We start from the raw sequence: 16,581 nt of genomic DNA on the forward strand, positions 1-16,581 counted from the left end.
CCTTCCAGCTGCCCTCTGAATGGGAAGAGTAGACTCAGGGTCATCAGAAGACGCCCTTGAGAAGACAGCTGGAGGTGCTGGCCGCAGGCGTCCAGGTCACACAACTTCTTCTGTCTTGTGTACTCTGTTCCTAGGGCCCGCAATGTCACCTGGCATGAGAAGGATTGAGTGTGGGATGCTTAAGCCTGGGTGGCTTTCTGCATGTCTGCCCCAGGTGGCCCAGGCTGGTGAGGAGCAGAGATGCAGCAGGCCCAATGTGAGAACAAACCTTTTCCTCCATTCACACAGCACGATGAGCCCCAGTCACCAAGTGCATGTGGGCTTTTTCCAGCAGCCAGCTCTCCAGCTGGGTGTCCTCTCTAGCTGGGTGTCCCAGTCAGCTCATCTCTGACACCACCTGCTGGGGATGGCGTGAGATCCCACAGGTTGAGGGCTCAGTCCCACAAGACTGCCCCCCACTTCAGATGCTGCAAGCATGGGATATGGTCTGTGCTTCAGACCAACTGGCTATAAACTGAGGTCTTCAGGGTTCTTTTAACTTGCTAGTGTGGGTCAGAAAACTCAGGGAACCACTTTATTATTGATGTGTTCCGGTTTCTTACAAAGGACAGTACAAAGAATACAGATGAACAGCCAGATGGAGGAGATGCCCAGGACAAGGTGTGGGGAAGGGGCACAGAGCTTCCATGCCATCTCTGGGTGTGCCCTTCTCCAGGAAGCAGCCTGTGCCCAGCTGTTGGGAAGCTCTTCCGAACCCTGTCCTTTTGGGTTTTTTGTAGAGGCTTCATGACCTACACGATTGACTAAATCATTGGCCTTTGGTGATCAACTCAACCTTCAGCTTCTCTCTCCTCCCCAAAGTCAGGAGGGTGCTGAAAGTTCCAACCTCTAATAACAGGTTGGTTCCCTTGCCAACCAGCCCCCTTCCTGAGGATATCAGGGATCTGCCAAGAGTCCTCTCAGTAGAACAAAAGAGCTCTGCTCCTGTCACCCAGGAAATTCCAACAGATTTAGGAGCTCTATGTCAGGAACCAGAGTTCAAAGACCAAATGTTAAAACAAAATTCTAGAGTTTCTATCTACCAGGGCCCTAGGAGCTTTGTGTCAGGAACAGGGAAGAGACCAAAACCCGTTTCTTATTCTATCAGTCTCACATTGCCCCATTAAGGGCGCCCTCCCTGTGCCGCAAAAGGGCCAGCGTGGTTGGGAGGGTGCTAGAGCCAGACCTCTGGGTCCTCAGGGCTCCGATCCGAGCTCTTCCCGTGACTGGCTGTGTAACCTTGGGCAAGTCCCATGCCCCTCTCCACCTGTTTCCTCATCCATAAAATGGGGCAACGAACCCCTCAGGGCTGACTCACAGGATGCTCTCAGAGGAGCGAGTGCTCAGAGGCAGCTGGGCTTCCACGCGCAGGCCTTGTACTGGGGCTTGCCTAACCGTGCTCTGCCCCCTTACTGCTGAGCGGCCCAGCGCCACCCACTTGTGCAAAGGACACAGCCGAAGGGACAGGGCTGGTCAGGCTCTGAGCTGGGTACACCCAGGTGGGTCACCTCCCTGGGACTGCTAGAATTCGGTTGCCGCCACTTCTTGGCTGTGTGAGTGAGACCTGGTCCTCGGTTTCCCCATCAGTAGTATAGGGCTCATGAAGAACGCTTTCTGGAAAAGTTGTTAACATATTCGGGGATGAGGGTCATCCCTCAGGCAGGTCCTTTGAAAAGAGCTTTCGGAGTGGGTGGAGCGGTGTGCCCTCCTCAGCTCCTGCTGGGGGCACACTGTTCCTGTCACCCAGCCCCCAGCGGGAGGTAGCAGGAGGAGAGGGTATCTGCACTCTGTGCCCGGCTCAGTATCACATGGCTCCCCATCTCCCCATCATCAAGATGCAGATCCCCACATGGAGCGTTTGGTTGGTGTGGTGCCCCCGAGGGCTGCCACAGCACACCCCAGTGTTAAAGCCCCACCCACCCCCTTAAACTCCTCAGACAGCACAGCCCTCCTGGAAGGGAAAAGGGGCCCAGCCCTGCTCCCCAGCTTGAAGCCTGCCCTCTGCAGAGCACTGCCCTTCCCTGGTCAGCACTGCAAGCAGCCCGCCTGAGGCCAGTGACCCTCAGACCTGCACATGACTCCCTGCACAGGCCCAGCGCCCAATGAGGGGCTGGAGGAGTGGCCCTGGGGCTGGAGGTCCCCCCCACTGGGCCCTATCTGCCCAGTCTCTTTCTGGCCTCCCCACAGTGCTGGCCTTCGCCTCCATCTCAGCCACACATGTCTAGCCTCCAGGCTCTGTGCTCTGGCCTGCCCCTTCGGCCCCTCCCAAAGAACCGAGGACGCCAGGCTGGGGTGCCCCATGCCCCAGTCAGGACCCCTGGCCTCAGCCCTGCAGAGAAGCAGGTAAGCAGTGGGCCTGTGCTCCTGAGGCCTTGGCCTCTAGATGTCCTCCAGGTGTTCCAAGGCGAGCACCCCGGCTTCCTGCCCTCTCAGTGGGAGCTCCTCAGCCAGCTCCTCAGCCATCCACCCTGGCCTCCAGGGGCTCCAGCTGGTGGGGTGCAGTGGATGGCGGACTCTGTCTCTTGTGTGCAGTCGCCCCTGGGTGCAGGATCGCCATACCTGTTTACAGATGAGGATCCTGAGGCTCAAGGTCAGCGGCTGGTCAATGGTGGCGCTGTGGTCACCTCCAGTGGGAGGAGGCCCTGGGCGGGTGTGAAGTGTTACACCCGGCACCGGGTCCACCCCAGCATGCAGAACATTTGCACAAAGGTCAGCTCTTGTTTTCATTTGAAAATGTTCCTCCCCCACACCTCTGGAGAACTTTTGGCTGCATGGCTGAACACTGTGGCTGGCAGGCGGGTGCTGGGGCGAGGTGGGCTGAGGCCGGCATCCCCTCACCTAAAGGCCAAGCAGGCCAGGGATGGCGCACACTTGCTGGCGGTGCCCAGTCTGGGAACCTGCCTTTTTTGTCATTTGTAAGCTTGAGATGAAAATCGTGACACCAGGGGACGTGGGGAGAGTAAATGTCATAAAGTGGGTGACATAGTTACATAGACTTTCCTCCTACTTTTTCTGTATTGGAAACGACTCAAGAGTTTCAGAAACACTAGAGAAGTGGAAACTGCAAACAAGCATAAAGATTCAAAGAGAGATCCTACCTCCCAGATACAGACGGCTGCCCTGTGCGCCGGAGCCCCCTGGCCTTTCCCAAGCCACCCACAGAGGCCTAACAGGATGCAGTGGGGACAGTGGGGGTCGTTCAGGGCAGAGCCGGCGCTGGGGAAAGGGGAAGCAGGTTGGTGGGAGTGGGGTGGAGGGGAGTTGAGGGGCTAGGAGTGTGCTGGGGGTCCTTGTGGGAGTAGGGCGCTGGGGGCAGGTGGAGCTGGTGTTGGAAGGAAAAGGAAATGGAGGAGGAGCCGGCAGGATAGTAGGGTAGGTGATGAGTGCTGGGAAACAAGGGGAGGGGAGGTGGTGGGGGCTGAGGAGTGGAGGGAAATTAGGTGGTGGGTGCTGGGATGATGTGGGGGTGGGCAGGTGGTAGGTGCTGGGGGGCAGGAGGAGTGTGGGGGGCAGGAGGAGTGTAGGTGGCAGGCACTGGGGGATGGGGAGGGTAGGTGGTGAGCGTTGAGGGTGGAGAGGGTAGGCGTCGGGTGTTGGAAGTGGAGGGAGGGTAGGTGGTGGGCACTGGGGGGTGGGGGGAGGGTAGGTGTTGGGTGCTGGGGTGGGAGAGGGTAGGTGGTGGGCACTAGGGAGCAGAGAGGGTAGGTGGTGGGCGTTGCGGTGGGGGAGGGTAGGTGGTGGGTGCTGGGGGGTGGGAGGAGGGTAGGTGTTGGGTACTGGGGTGGGAGAGGGTAGGTGGTGGGCACTAGGGAGCAGGGAGGGTAAGTGGTGGGCATTGGGGTGGGGGAGGGTAAGTGTTGGGTGGTGCAGGATAGGTGGTGGGCATTTGGGGGTGGAGAGGGTAGGTGTTGGGCACTAGGGGGCAGGGGAGGGTAGGTGGTGGGTGTTGGGCAGACAAGGGGGAGGGTAGGTGGTGGGTGCTAGGGGTGGGGGAAGGTAGGTGTTAGGCACTAGGGGGCAGGGGAGGGTAGGTGGTGGGTGTTGGGCAGACGATGGGGAGGGTAGGTGGTGGGTGCTGGGGGGTGGGGGGAGGGTAGGTGGTGGGCATTAGGGGTGGGGGAGGGTAGGTGGTGGGTGGTGGGGATGGGGCGGGTAGGTTTCAGGTACTTGGGGGCAGATTGCAAGCCGGTGGTCCAATCCCTTCGCCCTTCCCCTTGGCCCATCTCCATGTTTGTCCAGGTGATGTTAATGTTTCTTCCCCCTTGGTCACCTCCCTGCTGGGCGCCGGTGCCTGGACCTTCACCCCAGAGCACAGGGAGGGCTGTGTTCAGCTCCCGGGGTGTCTTGTGCTGGGAGGAGAAGGCACCTCCAGGTGGAGGAGTGGCCACCTGGGTTTTGCTGGGGTGTGTCCCCCTTTGCTTGAAGGCCAGGGCGTCCTGGAGCAGGAGCGGGTGCAGAGCTGCCTCTCCTTCATGGGCAGCTCCCTGAGTCCTGCGGCTTGCTTTCTATTTTTTATTTAAATGTGTTTTGTTGATCTTTAACATGGGTATTTGAAGATAATTTTTGAGATAAGAAGTCGAATGTATAAAGGTGTAAGTTCCCCAGTTCACCTTCCAGAGTGGCCATGGCTTCTTTTTGGCATTTGTAAGCTGAAGCTGAAACCGATGACAGCAGGAGGCTGTGCGGAAGCCCACATGAAATAAAGTCGGCCGCACGGTTATATAGACTTTCCTCCCACTTTTTCTTTACTGAAAACTACTCAAGAGTTTCAGAAACACACTCTATGCATCTGTGTGGTGCAGAAGACGTCTGTGATCCTGCTTAAAAATACACGGGAAGCGCCTACATGACGGTTTTTTCCAGATTGTTCCTTCTTGTGCCTTTAGAGGGCCCTGTCTTCAAATGGCTGCGCAGTTTCATTGTTTGGATGAACTAACGTGCACATCATTCTTTGCTGGTGTTTAACAGAGCTCTTTCTGTGACTGGAGCGGGGCCTTCCTTTGCCAAGTTAATCAGGACACTCTCAGCATGCTCCTGACACAGCTCTCACCGTGCACAGGGAATCTCCAGTGACTTGACAGGATCAGTTCCCCTGTTAGAAATGTCTTCAGTACCTCCCCCATGTGCAGTTTATCCTAGTGACCCTTTTCCCCAAATCCAGCCCACCCAAGTGCCCGTGCTGGGCATCCGACAGCAGATCTTAAGATGGCCGCGCATCTGTGTCCCTGTCACTACCAAAGTCCTCCTCTCCTGAACTTCTTGAGGGCAGGGGTTCATTTTGGGGTCTCCACTGGGTTCATTTTGGGACCTCCAGTGACAGCAGCAGATGTTTGCTGAATGAATAAGAGTCGCCCTAAGAGCCCTAACTAACATCCCGTAAGATTTCAGCCTCAGGAGGAACCTGAGAGGACTTCTTGGAAGAGGTGGCTATGGCAGCTTGGGCAGGGTTCTTAGCCTGGGAAAGGAGAAAGGCCCAAGAGTTTGGAGACAAGGGGAGGCAGTGCGCACAGATGTGGAGACGGGTCTGTCTGAGGTGTGTCAGGATGAAGGAGGTTCTGTGCAGACCGGGGCTTGGTGTTGAGATTGGAGAGCCAGACCCAGCTGGCTGATGGAGGACCCTGAATGCCAGGAGCAGCATGGCCTTATCAGATGGGTAATAGGGAGCCCATGAAGGTTTCTGAATAAGGGCATGCCTGCTGTTTAACAACACCCCTGCCCCAGAGTATAAAGGCTTCTGTGGAGGTTCCAGAGGGGTGGGGTGGGCAGAGGCCTGGCTGGAAGAAAGAATGGGCAGCATGGAGGCCCACCAGTGTGGGAGATGACAGCTTTGACAGCTGGGCGCTCACACGTACTTCTGTGTGCCTGGGGCTGTTCTAAGTACCTCAACTCACTGAGTCCCCAGGGCAGTCCTCCGAGGTGGGTACTGTTATTATGCCCGCTTTACAGATGGGGAAGGGGGCACTCAGAGGGGGAGTGTATGTGTGCCATGTGGCAGGCCCGTGCCACAGCAGCCTGACAGCCACTGCAGCCCGTGCAAGCCAGAGTGCTCCCCGCACTCAGGAAGTCTGGCTGCAGCTCCTGGCTCTCAACGCAGCCTCGGCCTAGAGCTGGTGAGGACCCTGATGAAGTCTGGGCTAGAGGGGTGCAGGAACAGGGGTGACTCAAACAAAGCCAAGCCATTTGGATAATGGCCATCATTTCTGGCAGAAATAGTGATAGTCAGAAACTTTCAGGTGGGCGACGTTTAAAAGTGAGCTACTGCCCCACAAGCTGACTGGCCGGTTAGAATGAAAGTAAGTCCTAGGCTGAACGCACACAAACACACGCACACACACACCCTGCTCTGTGGGCTGAACAACATCGCAGGCTGGCATCCTTTCATTTTGGTGCTCAGCCACCGTGCAGGACAGGCATGTGCCTAGCACAGGTGCCCTGATGCCCGAGGCAGGGTTCCATTACCACCTGTATTAGCTTCCCATATCTACTGTAATAAATCGCCACAAGTGCAGTGGCTTAAAACAACCCATATTTATTCTTCTGCAGTTCCAGAGGTCAGAAATCTGAAGCAGGTTTCACTGGGCTGCAATCAAGAAACAGTGAAAGTGCAGTCATATTAAATCATGCTTTTCTTTGCTTTCTTAGTGTGTCTTGTAAACCTCATTTTTTGGCACAAATATTACATATCAGATTATCCTGGTTTACCTTTACATGTTTCAACAGTTCATTTATGTGTGTGTGTATATATATATTTAAACACTTTAGGGACAGGGTCTAGCTTTGTCCAGGCTGGAGTGCAGCAGCGTGATCATAGGTCACTGGAACCTCAAACATGTGGGCTCAAGCCATCCTCCTACCTCAGCTTCTTGAGTAGCTGGGGCCACAGACACATGCACCATGCCTGGCTATTTTTTAATTTTTTGTAGAGATGGGGGTCTCTCGATGTTGCCCAGGCTGGTCTGGAACTCCTGGCCTCAACTGATCCTCCTACCTTGGTCTCCCAGAGTGCTGGGATTACAGGCAGGAGCCACCGCGCCTGGCCTTATATTTTTCATAGCATAAACATACAAAAATCCTGGCAGGGCCGTGCTCTTTCTGGAGGGAGCTGCATGCAGTCAGTGCAGCATTGCCCACTGTTCCATGGTCATCGGGAAGCCATGGGCCCCATCACACCACACAGCCCTTCCTGAGAACAGTGGGCACTGCTCAGCCTGAGACTCCTCCTCTGCTGAGGTTGCCAGGGTGGGCGGAGGCACTGGGCCGCCCTCCAGGCCATCCACAGGCCTGTTGCAGGGCCTTGGGCAGGTCACGTGACCTGTGTGAGCCCCATCGTCTTGTTTTAATGCTGAGAGCTGCCCCTAGTCAGAGGTGTGGAGGATTAAATCCAGGCCAGTGAGAGTAAGCCTTCCTTCCCCACTTAAGGAATATTTATTGCAGGCCTATTAGGTAACTGTAGACACAGAGAATGAAGTATTAAGCCAAAATATATGACAACTTTCATGAACTAAATAAAACCATGAAATTGCAGATAAAAAGATATAGTTTATCCTGGAAAGGAAAAAAAAAACCCTTGATATAAAATAATCAACATTAAGACATATCTAGGCTAGATTACTGAATTTCAGCAATAAAGAAAAATTCAATGTTCAGCAGATGGAAATTTTATACAAGAGGAAAATGTGGCAAACAGAGCTTTGGGGCTGTATTTAGGCTTTGGAAAAATTGCCAGAATGTCCTTTGTTGAGGGCACAAGTTTGTGCTTCATTTCAGAACCGATTGAGCTTCTTACACATTTCGCTTTTAAGAATGGCTGAGTCACTTCCATCAACTGACACCATTTTAAATGCACTAATTTTCACAGAACCTGTGTTGTACTTTTTGAGCTGTGTAATTACCTGAACAATGTTTTTAATGCAGTTGACACAACTGATTATGCAAGAGGTCCTCCTTGTGTAACACATTAGTAAATGTCCCATCAAGCCCCAGGGCTGTGGCTGGCACTGCCTTTACAACAGTGAGGACGGTGGCCTCAGACTGCAGCTACCGCCTACCAGCAGGCTGTGAAATCAGTTTAGGGGATGCAAGCAGTATTGATTTGAAAGTGAAATGAAAGGAGCTAGAGAGGATGGATGTATTAGAACCCACATAGGAAAGCTGAACTTTGTTCCACAGAGTAGGGATGTGTGTATCTGGGCAGCCATAGCAGTTGCTTCCTGTGGCTCATGATCAAGAGTTCATGTGTGTGTGTAAATACGTGTTGTTTTTGACAGCTTTTTCTTTTCTTTTTTTTTTAAAGAAAAAAAAAGGAAGAAAGAGAGAAAGAAAAAAAAGAATGAAGAAGAGGAAGAAAAAGGAAGAGAAAGAGGGAGAGAGAATGGGAGTATTGCTTTATTGCCTAGGCTAGAATGCAGTCTAAAAATGGGAATTGAAAACCTCTTTTATGCCAATAATTGTGCTTAACAATGGAGACAGGAAGGAATAAGGGAAGAAAATAACAAACAAGCAGCCAACCAATATTTCATTTAAACCTATGAAATGCTAGGCAATTATTGAGGAGTGATTTACTTCCAATTATGTAGTCACTTTTAGAATAGGTGTGATATGGCACTGATACGAATGTGTGTTTTGTGTATTTGAAGTGGAGAGTTCTATAAATGTTTATTAAGTTTACTCGTTCTGGGTCTGAGTTCAAGTCCTGGATATCCTTGTTAATTTTCTATCTTGTTGATCAGTCTAATATTGACAATGTGATGTTACAGTCTCCCACTATTATTGTGTGGGAGGCTAAGTCTCTTTATAAGTCATTAAGAACTTGTCTTATGTATCTGGGTGCTCCTGTATTGGGTGTGTGTATATTTAAGATCGTTAGCTCTTCTTGTTGCATTGATCCTTTTACCATTATGTAATGTCCTTCTTTGCCTCTTTTGATCTTTGTTGCTTTAAAGTCTATTTTATGAGAAGTGAGAATTGCAACTCCTGCTTTTTATTTATTTATTTATTTTTGCTCTCCATTTGGTTGGTAAATCTTCCTCCGTCCCTTTGTTTTAAGTCTTTGTGTGTCGTTGCATGTGAGATGGGTCTGGATACAGCATACCGATGGGTTTGGCTTTTTATCCAGTTAATAATATATATGAGTTTAATACTGCCATTTGATGCTAGCTGGCTGTTTTGCCCATTAATTGATGTAAGTTCTTCATTATGTTAATGCTGTTTACTTATTTATATATTTTTGGAATATTTTTGGAAAGGCTGATACTGGTTGTTCCTTTGTATGTGTAGTGCTTCTTTCAGAAGCTCTTGTAAAGCAGGTCTGGTGATGGTGAAATCTCTAAGTACTTGCTTGTTCGGAAAAGATTTTATTTTTCCTTCGCTTGTGAAGCTTAGTTTGACTGGATATGAAATTCTAGGTTGAAAGTTCTTTAAGGATGTTGAATATTGGCCCCCACTCTTTTCTGGCTTGTAGGGTTTCTGCTGAGAGATCTTCTGTAAGTCTGATAGGCTTCCCTTTGTGGGTAACCAGACTTTTCTCTCTGGCTGCTCTTAGTATTTTCTCCTTCATTTCAACCCTAATGAATCTGACGATTATGTGCCTTGGGGTTGGTCTTCTTGAGGAATATCTTTGTGGTGTTCTCTGTATTACCTGGAGTTGAATATTGTCATGCCTTACTAGGTTGGGAAAGTTTTCCTGAATAATATCCTGAAGAGTATTTTCCAACTTGGATTCATTCTCTTCGTCACATTCAGGTACACCTATCAAACGTAGATTAGATCTTTTCACATAGTCCCATATTTCTTGGAGACTTTGCTCATTCCTTTTTATCCTTTTTTCTCTAATCTTGACTTCTCATTTTATTTCATTAAGTTGATTTTCGACCTCTGATATCCTTTCTTCTGCTTGATCAATTCGACTGTTAAAACTTGTGCATACTTCGCGAAGTTCTCGTGTTGTGTTTTTCAGCTCCATTAATTCACTTATATTCCTCTCTAAACTGTCTATTCTCGTTAGGATTTGGTCAAACCTTTTTTCAAAGTTCTTAGTTTCTTTGCATTGGATTAGAACAAGTTCTTTTAATTCACAGAAGTTTCTTATCATCCACCTTCTGAAGCCTATTTCTGTTAATGGAACACACTCGTTCTCCATCAGGCCTTGTTCTGTTGTTGATGAGGAGCTGTGATCCCCTGTAGAGGGAGAGGCATTCTGATTTTGGGTATTCTCAGCCTTTTTACACTGGTTTCTTCTCATCATTATAAATTTATCCACCTGTCATCTTTGTGATTACTGACTTTCAAATTAGGTCTCTGAGTGGAGGTCCAACTTATTGATTCCCAGCGCTGAAATCTGAGCAATCCACTGCGCCGGCCAAAACAGCGGTGTTAAAATTGATGGTGCTTTTCTGCCCGGGTATCTCCGGTTTAGCTCCCTTCTTTTTTTTTTTTTTTCTTTTTTTGAGATGGAGTTTCACTGTTGTTACCCAGGCTGGAGTTCAATGGCGCAATCTTGGCTCACTGCAACCTCCGCCTCCTGGGTTCAGGCAATTCTCCTGCCTCAGCCTCCTGAGTAGCTGGGATTACAGGCATTTGCCACCATGCCCAGATAATTTTTTGTATTTTTAGTAGAGACGGCGTTTCACCATGTTGACCAGGATGGTCTCGATCTCTTGACCTCAGGATCCACCCACCTCAGCCTCCCAAAGTGCTGGGATTACAGGCGTGAGCCACCACGCCCGTCCTCTAGCTCCCTTCTGAGTCCGTCCTTCAATCAGCTGAATAGGCGACTCTGTCTTCCCGGAGCTCCAAACAACATTGGCCAAAAGGGGACCCAGTCCCGCTCACTCTGCACCAAGAACTGCCGCACTGAGGCACTGGGAAAACTGCCACGCCGGCCACAAGAGTCACGCTGGCGACCTGTGGGGCTCCTCCGCTGGGAACCTCCTGGTCCATGAGCAACAAAAATTCATCTGAAAGTGTGGCGTCCTCTCGTTCTCTGCACTTTCACTGAGAGCTACAATCCCGAACTGCTAGTGATCAGCCATCTTGGATCTCTCTCGACAGCTTTTTCTTGTATGCACCTGCACAGGGTACTTAAGGCTTTGTCGGGTCTACTCTCCCCATGGGAGCCTCTGCATCCCACACCATAGCCACAAGCCTCAGGCAGGCCCCTCTTTGGTCCCTCCCTGGGGTAAGCAGTGCCATCCTCAGAACAGATGGTTCACCCTAAGCAAGAAGAGAGAGGGATCAGTCTGCCTTCATGAAAGGGGCAGGAGGGGGCAATCAGGGAGGGCTTTCTGCAGGAGGTGACACTGTAGATGGGCCTGGGGAGAGAACCAGGCAGTCTCTAGGTGGGCAACAGGCTTCTGAGTGGAGCAGAGACAAATCCATGTGGGAGCAGGATGACCCGTTACGGGGCCTCAGAATGCCCAGCCCGGATCCCCAGCCCCCATCATCTCTTCACTCTCCTCCCACAGCTGGCACTGAGGAACGCCCTGCGCTACTTCCCCCCAGATGTCCAGAACGTGCTGGCCCCCGAGTTTGCCCAGGAGCTGCAACTGTATGGGCACATCTACATGTACCGGTTTTGCCCTGACATTGAAATGAGGTCAGCCTTGTGGGCACAGCTTCAAAGGGACCCAGAGGGGCAGGCAGCTCCTGCAAGGGAACATGGGGGAGTCAGTAGTGAGGGGGAAACCCAGCCTGTCCAGACTAGGAGGCAGGGGAGAGAAGATTCTGTGTCGTCACCTAGCGAGCTGGAGCCGAGCACTGGCTGCAGCCCCTGAGCCTGGCCAGAAGACGGGGGCAGCTTCTCAGGTCTCTCAGACCCGGCCCGTCTGTCCTGTGCAGCCAGTCCCATGCAATTCTGGAGCCAAATTGTATACAAAACCCCTTTCAAAAACTAGGGCTTGTCGTTCTGCCAGAGGTCAGGGAGAGCTTTAGGGAGCTCTGGCAGTGACTTCACATACCGCACGATCTTGATGAGGGTCTCAAGCCACAGTGTGCACAGCACCCCTGGAGGCCTTGTGGGAACGTGGGCTGCCAGGTCTCACCCCAGTTTCAGACCCAGCAGTTCTGGAGTGGGGCTTCGAGTCTGCATTTCTGCACTTGATTGTTCTCGAAGGTGCCAGCGGCCCAGGCTTGCCTTGAGTCATCCCAGGGAATGCTGTTCCCTTTAAAGTAGGAGCCATGTTCGTCACTCCAGCCAGTACCTCTGGTCCTGGCACCTGCTGGAGAATTGGTGCCCAAAGTGTTTGTTGAATGAATGAAGAAACAAATGAATAAATTCATCTTACCCAGAGGGAGAGGCTTCTGGAGAGCAGCTGTCAGTTCTGCTTTGCCAGCAGCTGTCTCCCAGGTGGACCATGTGAAGTGGGGAGGGAGGGCAGCTGGGGTGGGGCCTGAATGCCCCCTCCCTGGAAGCTTAAGAACTTCAGCTAACTGAGCAGCACCGAGTTGGCCCTAGTGGTGCTGGAGCCCCTACTGTACGCTCCTGCAGACCCTGGGTCTGGCTGTCCTTGCCTGTTCGACCAGGGGCTGGGCGGGGCGGGGCTGGATGCTGCACTTTGGCAGGAAGGGCAGCCTGGCGGCTGGGCTTTGCCTTGCAGGGCCTACCCGGTTGAGCAGTACCCCTGCCGGACGAAAGCGGCTGCCGCCATCATGCACATGATCATGAACAACCTGGACCCTGCCGTAGCCCAGGTAATAGCCAGGGAAACTGAATGTCAGCACTGCCCACAGAAACAGAATGTGAGACACATGTGTCATGCTTTCACGCTTTTAATTTTGAGATAATTATAGACTCACAGGAAGTTGCGAAGCAAGTAGGAGAGGTCCCTGGTCCTTCCCTCAGTTTCCCCCAGTGGTTGCATTCGTGGTTGTAGTGCAGCCTCAAAACCAGGACGTCACCGTGGTTGCAGTGGACACACGTGTAATTTTAAAAATTACATGAAAAAGTAAAAACAAACAGATTTACACCATATGTTATTCATCCTAATATATCCAAAATCTATTTTTTTACTGTTTGTTTGTTTGTTTGTTTGTTTAGAGATAGGGTCTCACTCTGTTGCTGGAGTGCAGTGGCTTGATCTTGGCTCACTGCAGCCTCAACCTCCTGGGCTCAAGCGATCCTCCTACCTCAGCCTCCCGGGTAGCTGGGACTACAGGCACCCACCACCACGCCTGGCTCCAAAATATTATTATTTTAACATGTAATCAATGTAAACATTATTAATGAGATATTTTACATTTTTTTCATACTGAGTCTTCGAAACTGGGGGTGTATCTATGCAGGGAGCAGAGCTGAAAAGCCACATGTGGCTGGTGGCCACCATATTGGGTGGCATGGATCTGGCCACATGTGCCTGTCATGGGCACCCTGAGCCAGTCTATAGAGCAGCTCCCCATATTTGAGAATGGAATGCCTCTCGGGTGTGTTCCTGCATTCCTTGGGGGCAATATGTTGCTAGAATGTGACCGCTTCACCTATTAGGTGGGAATGCCCTAAACCCTGGCCCTGGCCCCAGACCCTGGTCACACATCAACCCTGCCTTTGAACCCAGGCTGAGTTCCCAGAGTGACTGCAGACCCAGCTTCACCGCTAACCCCAAGCTGAGCCCCTGCTCCAGTCGCAGCTGGGGCCTGTGTTCTTGCAGATGTGTCCGTCACCCTTCTGGCTTCTCCCCTTGCCCCATTGGGCCTCCAGGGGATGGGGGCCCTTTCTCTCCCTGTCTGTGACTCCATAGGCTCTTCCCAGGCCCTCCTCTCAGATGACCCCATGTCTTCCTCAGTTTCCCCAGGAGCTGGTGACCTACGGAGGAAATGGGCAGGTGTTCAGCAACTGGGCTCAGGTACTGCGTACTGTGTGGCCTTGCCCCACCCTGGCCTTTCCCCTGGTCTGGAGCTCTGGCCTAGGATCTTACAAACCCGTGGCTCAGGACACAGGCCTCTGCCTCCCTGGTGCCTGAGGCTCCATCATTGGAGAGTATGTGGGGAAGTTTCAGGTTATAGGAATGAGTGAGGTGGTGCTGAGGGAGGCACCAGGGCCACCGGAGTGGAATGGAGACCTGGGGGCCTGCGGGAGCTCTCTGGGCATGGACAGTGGTGTGGGGCTGGGCGTGGGGTGCTGCTTCCGCTGACAGAGTCCCTATGCTCTGCTCTTCCCCAAGTTCTGGCTGACCATGTTCTACTTGTCGAAGATGACAGAGGAGCAGACTTTGGTCATGTACAGCGGGCACCCGCTCGGCCTCTTCCCCAGCAGCCGCAGCGCCCCACGGCTTGTCATCACCAACGGGATGGTGGGTCCCCAGCAGCCAGCACACCTCCTGCCCGGGGCTCCAAAGAGCGGGTGCTGACGCCGGGAGGAGAGCCTAGTGCCCTGACGCTGTCCGTCACCCCCCGGGGATCTGTGCTCACTCTCCAAGCTCTCAGTCCCACTCCCTGCCCCATCCTCTTCTCCAGGTCATTCCCAACTACTCCTCCCGGATGGAGTATGAGAAGCTCTTTGCCTTGGGGGTTACAATGTAAGTCGCTATTTCAGTCTATTTAGACGGTGTTTCCCCAATAACCATGGCTCATTATAAAGCAAAATGGTGATATTAAATACAAGTCTTGAAAAGCACAATCACAGAACTGTAGCATGATTAATTTTATTTTTTCATATTCCCTAGTAGCTTTATGTATATACTTATAAATTTTATATTCTTGAATGCAAGAGAACCTACAATTTTAGATGCTGCCTTTTCCAACATTTAATTATGAACAATTTCAAACATACAGAAAATTGACAAAATTTACAGCGAATGTCACCAAATTTATGTGATGAATATGCCACCTACCATACTCACCTTCTCATGTGGCTGTCTGTCCCTCTACCTATCCATCCATTCAACTTGTTTTTTTGATGCATCTCAAAGTCAATTGCAAATATTCCTGACTGGAACTCAATATTTGTTTACAGTTTTTTTTTCTTTTGAGGTGAAACTTGCATATAATGAGATGCACACATCTTACGTGCACCACATTTTGGGTTCTGACAAAGTATGCATCTGTGCAACCAAAACTCATCAGGCATGGAACGCTGCCATTGCCCCAGAGAGGTCTCTCACACCCCTTCTCAGGAAGTGACTGCTTGTCGTTTGTTATAAATGAAATGCAAACTCTTTTTTTTCTTTTTCTTTTCTTTTTTTTTTTTAATTGAGATTGAGTTTCGCTCGTTGCCCAGGCTGGAGTACAGTGGTGCAATTTCAGCTCACTGCAACCTCCGCCTACCAGGTTCAAGCAATTCTCCTGCCTCAGCCTCCCAAGTAGTTGGCATTACAGGTGTGTGCCACCATGCCTGGCTAATTTTTTGTATTTTTAGTAGAGATGGGATTTCACCATGTTGGCCAGGCTGGTCTCAAACTCCTGACCTCAGGTGATCTGCCCACCTTGGCCTCCCAAAGTGATGGGATTACAGGCATGAGCCACTGCACCCAGCGATGCACACTGTTTCATCAAGCATTATAAATGGAGCTACAATGAGAAGGAGATCTCTCTCGCATCCTAGATTCTCCAGTTGACAATGTCTCCTGTGTCCTTCCGAACACTTTGTATGCATGAGGACTTGGCGATTTAGGTGGTTAGACCATTCGACGTGGCCTCTGTGCCTTGCCTTTCCACCTTCACAAGACAGCTAGGAGATTGTTGCATTTCAAGAAGCAGGTCTCAAGTATTCTTCCTTTACCTGCGATGTTCAATTGCACTAATTTATTTAACCCTCTTCCCTCTCAATCTGGCTTGCTTCCATGACACAGTGCAAGGCCCTGTCCCTCTCTGCTACTAGGTGTTTTATGGGGCACATACGCTGCCACTCATTTCTATTGTCTCCAGTGGAGGGGCATCTCAGCATCTTCAGGTCTTGGCCCCTGCACGTAAAGTTGTGGTGAACATTGTTGTGTGTGTCTCTGCCTGGTGTAAGCATGTAGCATGGGCGTGCTGTGCATGTTCAGCTGGAGTCCATGCAGCCATATATTCCCCAAAGTGATTCTTCACCAATTACACTACTTTTTTTTTTTTTTTTGAGACGGAGTCTTGCTCTGTCACCACGCCAGAGTGCAGTGGCTTGATCTCGGCTCACTTCAACCTCCGCCTCCCAGGTTCAAGTGATTCTCCTGCCTCAGCCTCTTGAGTAGGTGGGATTCCAGGTGCCCACCACCACACCCGGCTAATTTTTGTATGTTTAGTAGAGATGGAGTTTCACCCTGTTGTCCAGGATGGTCTCGATCTCTTGACCTTGTGATCCACCCACCTTGGCCTCCCAAAGTGCTGGGATTACAGGCGTAAGCCACCATGCCCTGCCCTATGCTATAGTTTTTAACAAAACAAAATCTGCTTGTAAATTGTCTGGGAGGCAAGAGGGGACCAGGGTGTCCATAGCCTTCTTGTGTTCTCTGTCTATTTTATGTAAAGGAGAATATATTAATGCCTCTTGCATAGTTAAATACTAATTTTCAGCCTTCTAAAGGGAGTGGCTGGGAAGACCTGGGCCTGGCACTGGCTGAGCCCTGGGTTGGGCTT

At 51.1% G+C, this 16,581-nt stretch overlaps 1 protein-coding gene across 4 annotated transcripts in view; it reads left to right on the forward strand.

The window, feature by feature from the left end:
- The first annotated feature begins 2,202 nt into the window (after positions 1–2,202).
- UROC1 (urocanate hydratase 1) overlaps positions 2,203–16,581 on the forward strand; it is a 39,733-nt gene continuing 25,354 nt past the window's right edge. For 3 of the 4 annotated variants that reach the window (XR_001111274.2, XM_012475816.3, XM_021667046.2), the window contains exons 1-6: positions 2,238–2,382; positions 11,502–11,632; positions 12,633–12,726; positions 13,815–13,874; positions 14,193–14,321; positions 14,485–14,546. Coding sequence is in view for 3 of the 4 variants with exons in the window: in XM_012475816.3 (XP_012331239.2) it covers positions 2,257–2,382; positions 11,502–11,632; positions 12,633–12,726; positions 13,815–13,874; positions 14,193–14,321; positions 14,485–14,546 (602 nt within the window). In the remaining variant the exon portion in view is untranslated. Of the gene's footprint in view, positions 2,383–11,501; positions 11,633–12,632; positions 12,727–13,814; positions 13,875–14,192; positions 14,322–14,484; positions 14,547–16,581 lie in introns of all 4 variants that reach the window. The other variant, XM_012475817.2, reaches the window with a different exon arrangement.

The sequence above is a fragment of the Aotus nancymaae genome, unplaced genomic scaffold (genome assembly GCF_030222135.1).
Source record: "Aotus nancymaae isolate 86718 unplaced genomic scaffold, 86718_ANA_hifiasm-v0.15.2.pri h1tg000046l, whole genome shotgun sequence".
In the NCBI taxonomy this organism is placed as follows: Eukaryota; Metazoa; Chordata; class Mammalia; order Primates; family Aotidae; genus Aotus; species Aotus nancymaae.